At 35.1% G+C, this 13377-nt stretch overlaps 1 protein-coding gene across 1 annotated transcript; it reads left to right on the top strand.

Moving 5' to 3' along the window:
- Positions 1–159: 159 nt before the first annotated feature.
- Positions 160–13020, top strand: si:cabz01074944.1 (uncharacterized). The gene is made up of 11 exons (XM_062444430.1): positions 160–238; positions 2365–2580; positions 3204–3219; positions 3317–3384; positions 3510–3560; positions 5819–6118; positions 6884–7168; positions 7532–7630; positions 7757–7772; positions 7867–7946; positions 12354–13020. Exons 1-11 carry the CDS (start codon positions 160–162, stop codon positions 12413–12415), a joined length of 1272 nt encoding a protein of 423 aa, XP_062300414.1. The 3' UTR covers positions 12416–13020.
- The last annotated feature ends 357 nt before the right edge of the window (positions 13021–13377 follow it).

Raw genomic sequence — 13377 nt, 5'->3', positions numbered from 1 at the left:
GTAATTTTTCAAAATATCTAATTATCTCTAATAAATCAACTCTCATTTGTTCAATGTTTTAATCTCAGACCAGATCCCACTTCATGTTAAATTTAACACGTCACATTAGATTTTGATACACCACAAGAGGAAATGGACGTTATTTTTCTGTTTACAGTGATGGCTGGTTGTTTCCTTCGATGCTTTAGCTGCTTCTTGGCATACAGTGCTTTGGTGCTGATTGGAGTCTTCTTTCATGGTAAGTACACCTCTGCACTGTAGATTTATACAGTTTTATGACAGATATTTGATCACCAAACGCACTCTGATATGATCTTAGTATTGCAGAAGTAAAGTACATAGGGTCAAGATTGCACTATTTCCTGGATGTTTGATGAAGAAGACACCTGCAGTCTTTTTATCTTGTGTATTTATAATTGCAGGAAAACTTTTTTAAATTCATTTTTTAGTGTTTTCAAGTGTTGTTCTACTGCATTGCCCTCTGTAAAGCATAGCCTCTGTGTCTAACTTACCTTACCCTGACTAGCTGTAATTTTTATCGTTACTTTTTGTCACACCTCAACAACAATGTATTATTTTGAAGCTCAGTTTTATTCCAGGATGCAACTTATAAAAGAATGATGTGGAGACTTAAAAACCTCCAGTGCACATACTCGAAGAACGGACATTACAGTGAAGTAGGAGACATCTTGTGCGCAGAAGTTCAACTTCTGAAAGGAATAATATTTGCACATTTGTTGAATTTTGTAGTTTAAGGATTTTAATGAAGTAGTTGGACAGTTTTTTCATTAAAAAAAGGTATGTTAGACACATACAACAGTATTCTTTATGTATATTACATGTCTGGGCGGTCTCTTTAAAGAAAAGCTAAGGTCACTTAAAAGAAAACAAAGGTAACTGTGGGTATGGACAGGAAACAAACCAGTGCTGACACATTTTGTATGCTGGTCATCATTTCATTAATGTAATGTAATTATTTTAAGCTATGTCACATCATGTATGTCATGAATGTAATGCTATGCTACTGCTACTTTATGTTGTGTTACATCAACATGTATTGTTACACTTTGCATACCAGGCGTACTGACTGTGGTTTTAGGTAATTTGATAATGTTTTGCTCTTACTCTATGAACATTTAATATCATCAGACACAAAGTTAAGAAACATATTTTCAATAACCCTTCAGACAGATTATACTCACTCTGTTGTTTGCTCATGTGTTTCAGATGTGGAGGCTTCCAGTTGTGATCGTATCATTAATAAAAAAGTTGGAGACACTGTGGAGCTTTCATCATGTTTACCAACTGAAGGGGTCACCTCAGCAATTTGGAAATATAAAGATGAAATAGTTAAAGACACAGATATAGGTGTAACTAAACATCCTCAGTTTCTAGGCAGAGTAGAGCTAAACCAAGATTTCAGTTTAACAGTTAGAAGACTGAAGACTGAAGATTCTGGTGTTTACAGTTTTATCTCACTGGTAAATGATCAGCAAAGGGACACAGTCTTCATCACTCTGCAAGTTCATGGTAAGCTGTTTCTGTTTCTGTCAATCAAGTGACCTAATAAGTTTTACCTATTTACAATAGACTATTATTCATTCAGTGCTTACTTCAACTGACATCTTGATGTTTTTATGACTTGTTTTAAAACTAGAAGCCTGTAAAAGGGTCTCTATATATGCAACATACAATATAATGTCTATATACTGGATATCATACTAAAATATTGAGACTAAAGCTTCACATCCCAGACAAAAAGTCAGAACCTTCAGTACTTAATGATCCATGTAGGAAAAATGGACGTAGAAGTGACATTGTTCGTGTATTGCAGAGGAAAGCTTGTTGGTCCTAGTATTACAGTATTTGTAGTAATTTGAAATGTCAGTAAAATGTTCTTATTATTTTATTTTCCACTGTGTTATCACCAGACATGCACCTAGTCAGGAACTGCCTTTATGTCTTTCCTGATACTAAATAAATACATTTTTCTGATTTACCATTTCTTTTGGGACCAAATAACATTTTGATTGCCTTTAGCATCTTTGATCTAAGGCATAAAATACTTCTTTGAGCACTTTATAATAATTTAATTTATTCAACTTTGTGATTTGTGGGAGCTTTTGGAGCTTTGAGAGCACATTATAGAGCTCAAAAACAGTTTTCCCACATACACAGGATTTAAACGGATTCTGTCAAACAAGTTCTGCTTTACATGCATTGGTTGGTTTTTTATATGCACACAAATAATGTCTAATTTCTTATTTTCTCTCTCTCTATATATAGCACTGTTAGAGATCATAACACAGCAGCCTTCCCTAACTGTAAATTCCACCTGGCATGATTTGAATGAATCCTGTACAGTTGTGGGGAAGTGCAGTGCAGCGTCTGGTACAAAGGTCTCCTACAACTGGACCGTGAGGGGCCAAACCCACAGTGGCTCCAGGCTGCAGTACAATATCCAGCCAGAGGATGGAGACATCGAATTCACCTGCACGATTTTCAATGCTGTCAGTAAAACATCTGCATCAAAAACAGTGAAGTGCAGCAACAGTGCTTCCACAAATCAGGATAAAGAAGGTATGTGCACAGAAATGAATGTTGATCTTCTGACAGTGTTTTTAATAAAGCTTTCATGTGTCACAATTGATAACATGATAAGGAAGATAAAGAGGTGCAGGAGTTATGGTGAGCCATTATGGCAGATCGATGATTTTATCTGACTATCTGTAATTAGCCAGAGGATGGAGACATCGAATGCATTTGTGTATATTCAAGATATACACAAATGCATTTTGACAAATCACATTGCAGTCAGAAAGATAATTCAAGATTCCTGTAATTAAAATCACCAAAATATTATCTCAAGGAAATTATATTATCAATACTACAATCATTATTTTAACTTCACTTGCTGCTATTATTTTTTGCCAGTTTAGGAAATTGTTATATGAACACAATTTACTGATAAATACTTATAATTTGAAATTGCAGTGTTCAGCTCTTTCTGTCTTATTTGGTTTATTGCTGGGCTTCTTATTGGGATTTCATCGACTGCTCTACTGATGTTCTTGCTGCGTTGCTACACAAAGTCAAAGGGTGAGACCTTTTCTTGGTGATATTGGATGCATAACAATATTATTATTATGAAATCATGATATAGAGCAGTGGTTTAATTTGCTTTACGTTGGTCTTTTTCACAGATCTATGTGGTCACAGGTTGGTATGAGACTCTCTTATCTTATCTTTAACTTAGCAGCAATAAACTGTATCTTGTGTCTCTGTGTTTACTGCTTTTTACTTTTTTGTGTTTCAGGCACACTGAGTCTCCACCAGTAAACCAGGATGAAACCCAACAGCAAGTATATTCCTCTCTTCTCCATGGTCAGTCTTCCACCTAATCTTGTTTTCTTTCACAACCAGTTATAACACTTTCACCTTTTTAAAAGAAAAATAATTTAGTCCACAAACATCCATTTATATAATCTTGTCTCATCTCTGACCTGCAGGTGATGGTTCTGTCTATGAATCAGTCAGAAGCTCTGAAGACGCTGGAAAAAGTACAGAATGAATATTGATCAACGTGGATTAAGGTCCATAAAGAAAAGTCTATCAACAAAAGAAGAGAAGCACAGATGACACCATGAAAAACAACATTTAAACTGAGACAATGTTTTCAGCATTGAAAGAACTTTGAAGTCAGAATAGTTAGAAATCTTGCACCATGGTGACTGTCTAACCCTTTTACACTTTCTATATCTTAAAGCTTGATCCTTCATAAGCTGCAAGAGATACTTTTTTTTTCAAGCTGTTGTTTTTTTGTTTTGTTTAGTTTTTTACAGTGATACAATTGACTAACCCTCTTTAATTTTCCCTTTCTGAAAGCTTGATCATTTACAGTGTTATAAGCTGCAAGAGATGCTTTTTTTAAACTTATGGTGATATAGTGATGTATGTTCACCATTTCAGCCACTTGGTGGAGCCTTGTGAATTTGATTTCAGTTCCTGCCCAATGTGCCATGTGTAATGCACCTTTAATGTGTTTAACTGTATAAAAGTTTTTGTGGATTATTTTCAAACATTAAAATAGTTTTTCCTCCATTTGCACAAAAAAAACTGTTGAATTCCTAAATAACTGAGCTATGTATTTTAACTTTTATTTAATGGTAAGGTAAATGTCAATAAATATCCACTTTTAAACTCATCAGGTTTGAGCTTGCCTAAAGGTTATAAAGGTCTAATCATCAGTGGCAGAATATTCTACAGAGGTGGTCATTGCACTGCCTGCAACATGTCTGTACTGTTCCTGTTTCACCTTTTGGGTTTCATGTGAACTGGCCATCACTTCAAAGTTAATAGGAAACCAATGTGTGTTGCAGGCAGTGCACAGACCACCTTTGCAGAAACACAGCACAGATCCTAACCTCAACTCTTCACACATTTAGATCAGATATTTCCTTGCAGTAGCACATAGATAGTGTTTTAGCTAAAAATCAAATCAGTGTATAGTTTAATTTAGCAAATCTTGAACATGTGTTTTTTGTCACCTGATAGCTGGCTGTAATTTTTCAAAATATCTAATTATCTCTAATAATTCAATTCTCATTTGTTCATTGTTTTAATCTAAGACCAGATCACACTTCATGTTAAATTTAACACGTCACATTAGATTTTGATACACCACAAGAGGAAATGGACGTTATTTTTCTCTTTCAGTGATGGCTGGTTGTTGCCTTCGATGCTTTAGCTGCTTCTTGGCATACAGTGCTTTGGTGCTGATTGGGGTCTTATTTCATGGTAAGTACACCTCTGCACTGTAGATTTATACAGTTTTATGACAGATATTTGGTCACCAAACACACTCTGACATGATCTTAGAATTGCAGAAGTAAAGTATGTAGGGTCAAGCTTGCACTATTTCCTGGATGTTTGATGAGGAAGACACTTGCAGTCTTTGTATCTTGTGTGTTTATAATTGCAGGAAAACTTTTTTAAACTCATTTTTTTAGTGTTTTCAAGTGTTATTCTAAAGCATTGCCCTCTGTAAAGTATAGCCTCTGTGTCTAACTTACTTTACCCCGTCTAGCTGTAGTTTTAGTCGTTACTTTTTGTCACACCTCAACAACGATGTATTATTTTGAAGCTCAGTTTTATTCTCTGTAACCAGGATGCAACTTATAAAAGAATGATGTGCAGACTTAAAAACATCCAGTGCACATACTCGAAGAACGGACATTACAGTGAAGTAGGAGACATCTTGTGCCCAGTCGTTCAACTTCTGAAAGGAATAATATTTGCACATTTATTGAATCTTGTAGTTTAAGGATTTTAATGAAATATTTGGACAGTTTTTTCATTTAATAAGGTGTGTTAGACACATACAACAGTATTCTTTATGTATATTACAACATGTCTGGACTGTCTCTTTAGGGAAAAGCTAAGGTCACTGTTAAAAGAAAACAAAGGTAACTGTGGGTATGGACAGGAAACAAGCAAAGTGCTGAAGGACAACATTTTGAATGCTGCTCATCATTTCATTAATGTAATGTTGTCATGCAATGTAATTATTTTAAGCTATGTCACATCATGTATGTCATGAATGTAATGCTATGCTACTGCTACTTTATGTTGTGTTACATCAACGTGTACTGTTACACTTTGCATACCAGGAATACTGACTGTGGTTTTAGATAATAAGATATTGTTTTGCTCTTACTCTATGAACATGTAAGATCATCAGTCACAAGGTTAAGAGACAAATGTTCAATAACCTTTCAGACAGATTATACTCACTATGTTGTTTGCTCCTGCGTTTCAGATGTGGAGGCTTCCAGTTGTGATCGTATCATCCATAAAAACGTTGGAGACACTGTGGAGCTTTCATCATGTTTACCTGAAGGGGTCACCTCAGCAACTTGGAAATTTAAAGATAACAAAGTAGTAGACATGGATATAGGTGACACTAAACATTCTCAGTTTCTAGGCAGAGTAGAGTTAAACCAAGATTACAGTTTAACAATGAGAAGACTGACTCCTCAAGATTCTGGTGTTTACAGTTTTACCTCAACAGTGAATGATCAGCAAAGGCCCACAGTCTCCATCACTCTGCAAGTTCATGGTAAGCTGTTTCTGTTTCTGTCAATCAAGTGTCCTAATAAGTTTTACCTATTTACAATAAACTATTATTCATTCAGTGCTTTCTACAACTGTCATTTTGATGTTTTTATGACTTGTTTTAAAACTAAAAGCCTGTAAAAGGGTCTCTATATATGTAAAATGCGATATAATGTCTATATACTGGATATCCTACTAAAGTATTGAGACTAAAGCTTCACATCCCAGACAAAAAGTCAGAACCTTCAGTACTTAATGATCCATGTAGGAAAAGTGGACGTAGAAGTGACATTGTTCATGTATTGCAGAGGAAAGCTTGTTAGTCCTAGTGTATTAAAGTACTGTATCATGAATTGAAATGTTAGTAAAATGTTCTTATTCTTTTATTTTCCACCATGTTATCACCAGAAATGCACCTAGTCAGGAACTGCCTTTACGTCTTTCCTGTGACTAAATAAATTAATTGTGCTGATTTACCATTTCTTTTGGGGCCAAATAACATTTTGATTGCCTTTAGCATCTTTGATCTAAAGCTGAAAATACTTTTTTTGAGCAATTTATGATCATTTTATGTATTCAGATGTGTTATTATTGGGAGGTTTTGGAGCTTTGAGAGCACATTATAGAGGCCAAAAACAATTTCCCCACATACACGGGATTTAAACGGATTCTGTCAAACAAATTCTGCTTTACATGCATTTGTTGGTGTTTTATATGCACACAAATAATGTCTAATCTCTTATTTTCTTTCTCTTCACTGCCTAATCAGAGATCATAACGCAGCAGCCTTCCCTGACTGTAAATTCCACCTGGCATGCTTTGAATGAATCCTGTACAGTTGTGGGAGAGTGCAGAGCAGCGTCTGACACAAAGGTCTCCTACAACTGGACTGTCAGGGGCCAAACTCACAGTGGCTCCAGGCTGCAGTACAATATCCAGCCAGAGGATGGAGACATCAAATTCATCTGCACGATTTTCAACTTTGTCAGTAATACATCTGCATCCAAAACAGTGAAGTGCAGCAACAGTGCTTCCACAGATCAGGATAAACAAGGTATGTGCACAGAAATGAATGTTGATCTTCTGACAGTGTTTTTAATAATGCTTTCATGTGTCACAATTGATAACGTGATAAAGACGATAAAGAGGTGCAGGAGTTATGCTGAGCCATTATGGCAGATCAATGATTTTATCTCACTATCTCAAGATATACACAAATGTATTTTGACAAATAACATTGCAGTCAGAAAGATAATTCAAGATTTCTGTAATTACAATCACCAAAGTAATTATATTCTGAATAGTACAACCAATATAATATGTTATTTTCACTTCACTTGCTGCTTTTTTTTGTCAGTTTAGGAAATTGTTATATGAATAAAGTTTACTAATATATACCTATCATTTACTATTGTAGTGGTCAGCTCTCCAGTCCAGTCAATCATTAGGGTAGTTATTGGAATTGCATTGACTGTTCTACTGCTGTTTTTGCTGTGTTACTACACAAAGTCAAAGGGTGAGACCTTTTATCTTTGATATTAGATCTGTAAAACTATTTATTATTATTCATAATCACTAAATTATTCTACAGTCATGAAATAGAGCAGTGGTTTAATTTGCCTTTAATTTGTCTTTTTCACAGATCTATGTGGTCACAGGTTGGTATGAGACTCTCTTCTATTATGTTCAACTTAGCGGCAATAAACTGTATCTTTAATTCAGTCATTTTTTCTTTTTACTACACATTTTAAGATCATGTTTCAGGCACACTGAGTCTCCACCAGCCAACCAGGATGAAACCCAACAACAAGTATATTCCTCTCTTCTCCATGGTCAGTGTTCCACCTTCCACCATTTAAACTGAGACAATGTTTTCAGCATTTAAAGAACTTTGAAGTCAGAATAGTTAGAAATCTTGCACCATGGTGATTGTCTAACCCTTTTACATTTTTCATATCTTAAAGCTTGATCTTTCATAAGCTGCAAGAGATACTTTTTTTTTTTTTTTTTTTTAAAGCTGTTGTTTCTTTGTTTTGTTTTGTTTTTTTACAGTGATACAATGTTCTCACGCCTGAAATCTTGCAGCCTGGTGATTGACTAACCCTCTTTAATTTTCCTTTTCTGAAAGCTTGATCATTTACAGTGTTATAAGCTGCAAGAGATGCTTTTTTTAAACGTATGGTGATATAGTGATGTATGTTCACCATTTCAGCCACTTGGTGGAGCCCTGTGAATTTGATTTCAGTTCCTGCCCAGTGTGCCATGTGTAATGAATGTTTAACGCGTTTAACTGTATAAATGTTTTTGTGGATTATTTTCAAACATTTAGAATAGTTTTTCCTCCATTTGTACCAAAAAACTGTTGAATTCCTAAGTTACTCATGCACAGCTATGTATTTTAACTTTTATTTAATGGTAAGGTAAATAAATATTCACTTTTAAACTCATCTGGTTTGAGCTTGCCTAAAGGTTATAAAGGTCTAATAATCAGTGGCAGAATATTCTACAGAGGTGGTCATTGCACTGCCTGCAACATGTCTGTACTGTTCCTGTTTCACCTTTTGGGTTTCATGTGAACTGGCCATCACTTCAAAGTTAATAGGAAACCAATGTGTGTTGCAGGCAGTGCACAGACCACCTCTGCAGAAACACAGCACAGATCCTAACCTCAACTCTTCACACATTTAGATCAGATATTTACTGGCAGTAGCACATACACTGTTTTAGCTAAAAAAAATAGTTTTTCAAAATATCTAATTATCTCTAATTATTGAACTCTCATTTGTTCAATGTTTTAATCTTAGACCAGATCACACTTCATGTTAAATTTAACACGTCACATTAGAGTTTGATACACCAAAAGAGAAAATCAGACGTTATTTTTCTGTCTAAAGAGATGGCTGGTTGTTTCCTTCGATGCTTTAGCTGCTTCTTGGCATACAGTGCTTTGGTGCTGCTTGGATTCGTCTTTCATGGTAAGTACACCTCTGCACTGTAGATTTATATAGTTTTAAGACAGATATTTGGTCACCAAATGAACTCTGATATGATCTTAGATTTGCAGAAGTAAAGTACATAGGGTCAAGATTGCACTATTTCCTGGATGTTTGATGAGGAAGACACCTGCAGTCTTTGTATCTTGTGTGTTTATAATTGCAGGAAAACTTTTTCAAATTCATTTTTTTAGTGTTTTCAAGTGTTGTTCTAATGCATTGCCCTCTGTAAAGCATAGCCTCTGTGTCTAACTTACTTTACCCTGACTAGCTGTAGTTTTAGTCGTTACTTTTTGTCACACCTCAACAACGATGTATTATTTTGAAGCTCAGTTTTATTCTCTGTAACCAGTATGCAACTTATAAAAGAATGATGTGGAGACTTAAAAACCTCAAGCACACATACTCGAAGAACGGACATTACAGTGAAGTAGGAGACATCTTGTGCCCAGAAGTTCAACTTCTGAAAGAAACAATATTTGCACATTTATTGGATCTTGTAGTTTAAGGATTTTAATGAAGTAGTTGGACAGTTTTTTCATTTAATAAGGTATGGTAGACACATACAACAGTATTCTTTATGTATATTACAACATGTCTGGACGGTCTCTTTAAGGAAAAGCTCAGGTCACTGTTAAAAGAAAACAAAGGTAACTGTGGGTATGGACAGGAAACAAGCAAAGTGCTGAAGGACAACATTTTGAATGCAGCTCATCATTTCATTAATGTAATGTTGTCGTGCAATGTAATTATTTTAACCTGTGTCACATCATGTATGTCATGAATGTAATGCTATGCTACTGCTACTTTATGTTGTGTTACATCAACATGTACTGTTACACTTTGCATACCAGGAATACTGACTGTGGTTTTAGGTAATTAGATATTGTTTTGCTCTTACTCTATGAACATGTAAGATCATCAGTCACAAGGTTAAGAAACAAATGTTTAATAACCTTTCAGACAGATTATACTCACTCTGTTCTTTGCTCATGTGTTTCAGATGTGGAGGCTTCCAGTTGTGATCGTATCATCAATAAAAACGTTGGAGACACTGTGGAGCTTTCATCATGTTTACCAACTGAAGGGGTCACCTTAGCAACTTGGAAATTTAAAGATAAAAAAGTAGTAGACATGGATATAGGTGACGCTAAACATCCTCAGTTTATAGGCAGAATAGAGTTAAACAAAGATTTCAGTTTAACAGTGAGAAGACTGAAGACTCAAGATTCTGGTGTTTACAGTTTAATCTCAGCAGTGAATGATCAGCAAAGGGACACAGTCTTCATCACTCTGCAGGTTCATGGTAAGCTGCTTCTGTTTCTGTCAATCAAGTGTCCTAATAAGTTTTACCTATTTACAATAAACTATTACTTATTCAGTGCTTTCTAAAAACTGACATTTTGATGTTTTTATGACTTGTTTTAAAACTAGAAGCCTGTAAAAGGGTCTCTATATATGTAAGATGCGATATAATGTCTATATACTGGATATCATGCTAAAATATTGAGACTAAAGCTTCACATCCCAGACAAAAAGCCTTCACTTTAACTACTTAATGATCCATGTAGGAAAAGTGGACGTAGAAGTGACATTGTTCATGTATTGCAGAGGAAAGCTTGTTGGTCCTAGTATTAAAGTACTGTATCATGAATTGAAATGTTAGTAAAATGTTCTTATTATTTTATTTTCCACCATGTTATCACCAGACATGCACCTAGTCAGGAACTGCCTTTACGTCTTTCTTGAGACTAAATAAATAAATTGTGCTGATTTACTATTTATTTTGGGGCCAAATAACATTTTGATTGCCTTTAGCATCTTTGATCTAAAGCTGAAAATACTTTTTTTGAGCAATTTATGATCATTTTATTTATTCAGATGTGTTATTATTGGGAGCTTTTGGATCTTTGAGAGCACATTATAGAGGCCAAAAACAGTTTCCCCACATACACGGGATTTAAACTGATTCTGTCAAACAAATTCTGCTTTACATGCATTTGTTGGTGTTTTATATGCACACAAATAATGTCTAATCTCTTATTTTCTTTCTCTTCACTGCCTAATTAGAGATCATAACGCAGCAGCCTTCCCTGACTGTAAATTCCACCTGGCATGCTTTGAATGAATCCTGTACAGTTGTGGGAGAGTGCAGAGCAGCGTCTGACACAAAGGTTTCCTACAACTGGACTGTCAGGGGCCAAACTCACAGTGGCTCCAGGCTGCAGTACAATATCCAGCCAGAGGATGGAGACATCGAATTCACCTGCACAATTTTCAACTTTGTCAGTAATACATCTGCATCCAAAACAGTGAAGTGCAGCAACAGTGCTTCCACAGATCAGGATAAAGAAGGTATGTGCACAGAAATGAATGTTGATCTTCTGACAGTGTTTTTAATAAAGCTTTCATGTGTCACAATTGATAACGTGATAAAGACAATAAAGAGGTGCAGGAGTTATGGTGAGCCATTATGGCAGATCGATGATTTTATCAATCTGTAATTATATTGAAGATATCCATAAATGCATTTTGACAAATCACATTGCAGTCAGAAAGATAATTCAAGATTTCTGTAATTACAATCACCAAAATATTATCTCAAGGAAATTATATTATCAATACTACAATCATTATTTTAACTTCACTTTCTGTTTTTATTTTTTTTGCCAGTTCAGGAAATTGTTATATGAACATAATTAACTGATATATACCTATATTGAAATTGCAGTGTTCAGCTCTTTCTTTCTTATTTGGTTGATTGCTGGGCTTCTTATTGGGATTTCATCGACTGTTCTACTGATGTTCTTGCTGCGTTGCTACACAAAGTCAAAGGGTGAGACCTTTTCTTGGTGATATTGGATGCATAACAATATTATTATTATGAAATCATGAAATAGAGCAGTGGTTTAATTTGTCTTTAATTTGTCTTTTTCACAGATCTATGTGGTCACAGGTTGGTATGAGACTCTCTTATCTTATCTTCAACTTAGCAGCAATAAACTGTATCTTGTGTCTCTGTGTTTACTGCTTTTTATTTTTTTGTGTTTCAGGCACACTGAGTCTCCACCAGCCAACCAGGATGAAACCCATCAGCAAGTATATTCCTCTCTTCTCCATGGTCAGTCTTCCACCTAATCTTGTTTCCTTTCACAACCAGTTATAACACTTTCACCTTTTTAAAAGAAAAATAATTTAGTCCACAAACATCCATTTATATAATCTTGTCTCATCTCTGACCTGTAGGTGATGGTTCTGTCTATGAATCAGTCAGAAGCTCTGAAGACGCTGGAAAAAGTACAGAATAAATATTGATCAACGTGGATTAACGTCCATAAAGAAAAGTCTATCAACAAAAGGAGAGAAGCACAGATGACACCATGAAAAACAACATTTAAACTGAGACAATGTTTTCAGCTTTTAAAGAACTTTGAAGTTGGAATAATTAGAAATCTTGCACCATGGTGATTGTCTAACCCTTTTACATTTTCTATATCTTAAAGCTTGATCCTTCGTGAGCTGCAAGAGATACTTTTTTTTTTTTAAAGCTGATGTTTTTTGGGTTGTTTTTTTGTTTTGTTTAGTTTTTTTTACAGTGATACAATGTTCTCACGCCTGAAATCTTGCAGCCTGGTGATTGAATAATCCTCTTCCTCTTTTTCCTTTTCTGAAAGCTTGATCATTTACAGTGTTATAAGCTGCAAGAGATGCTTTTTTTAAACTTATGGTGATATAGTGATGTATGTTCACCATATCAGCCACTTGGTGGAGCCTTGTGAATTTGATTTCAGTTCCTGCCCAATGTGCCATGTGTAATGAATGTTTAATGCGTTTAACTGTATAAAAGTTTTTTTGGATTATTTTCAAACATTAAAATTGTTTTTCCTCAATTTGCACAAAAAACTGTTGAATTCCTAAATAACTGAGCTATGTATTTTAACTTGTATTTAATGGTAAGGTAAATGTCAATAAATATTAACTTTTAAACTCATCTGGTTTGAGCTTGCCTAAAGGTTATAAAGGTCTAAACATCAGTGGCAGAATATTCTACAGAGGTGGTCATTACACTGCCTGCAACATGTCTTTACTGTTCCTGTTTCACCTTTTGGGTTTCATGTGAACTGGCCATCACTTCAAAGTTAATAGGAAACCAATGTGTGTTGCAGGCAATGCACAGACCACCTCTGCAGAAACACAGCACAGATCCTAACCTCAACTCTTCACACATTTAGATCAGATATTTCCTTGCAGTAGCACATACACTGTTTTA

This window comes from Scomber scombrus, chromosome 23 (assembly GCF_963691925.1).
Source record: "Scomber scombrus chromosome 23, fScoSco1.1, whole genome shotgun sequence".
NCBI classification, from domain to species: domain Eukaryota; kingdom Metazoa; phylum Chordata; class Actinopteri; order Scombriformes; family Scombridae; genus Scomber; species Scomber scombrus.
Note: the sequence above shows the minus strand (reverse complement) of the source record. Positions and strands in the feature narration are given on the sequence as shown.

Coding starts and splice junctions, on each gene's coding strand:
- si:cabz01074944.1 (XM_062444430.1), top strand. CDS start 160: ATGGCTGGTTGTTTCCTTCGATGCTTTAGCTGCTTCTTGGCATACAGT. Junction 239..2,364: donor GATTGGAGTCTTCTTTCATG/GTAAGTACACCT, acceptor AATCCTGTACAG/TTGTGGGGAAGTGCAGTGCA. Junction 3,561..5,818: donor CTCTGAAGACGCTGGAAAAA/GTACAGAATGAA, acceptor CCTGCGTTTCAG/ATGTGGAGGCTTCCAGTTGT.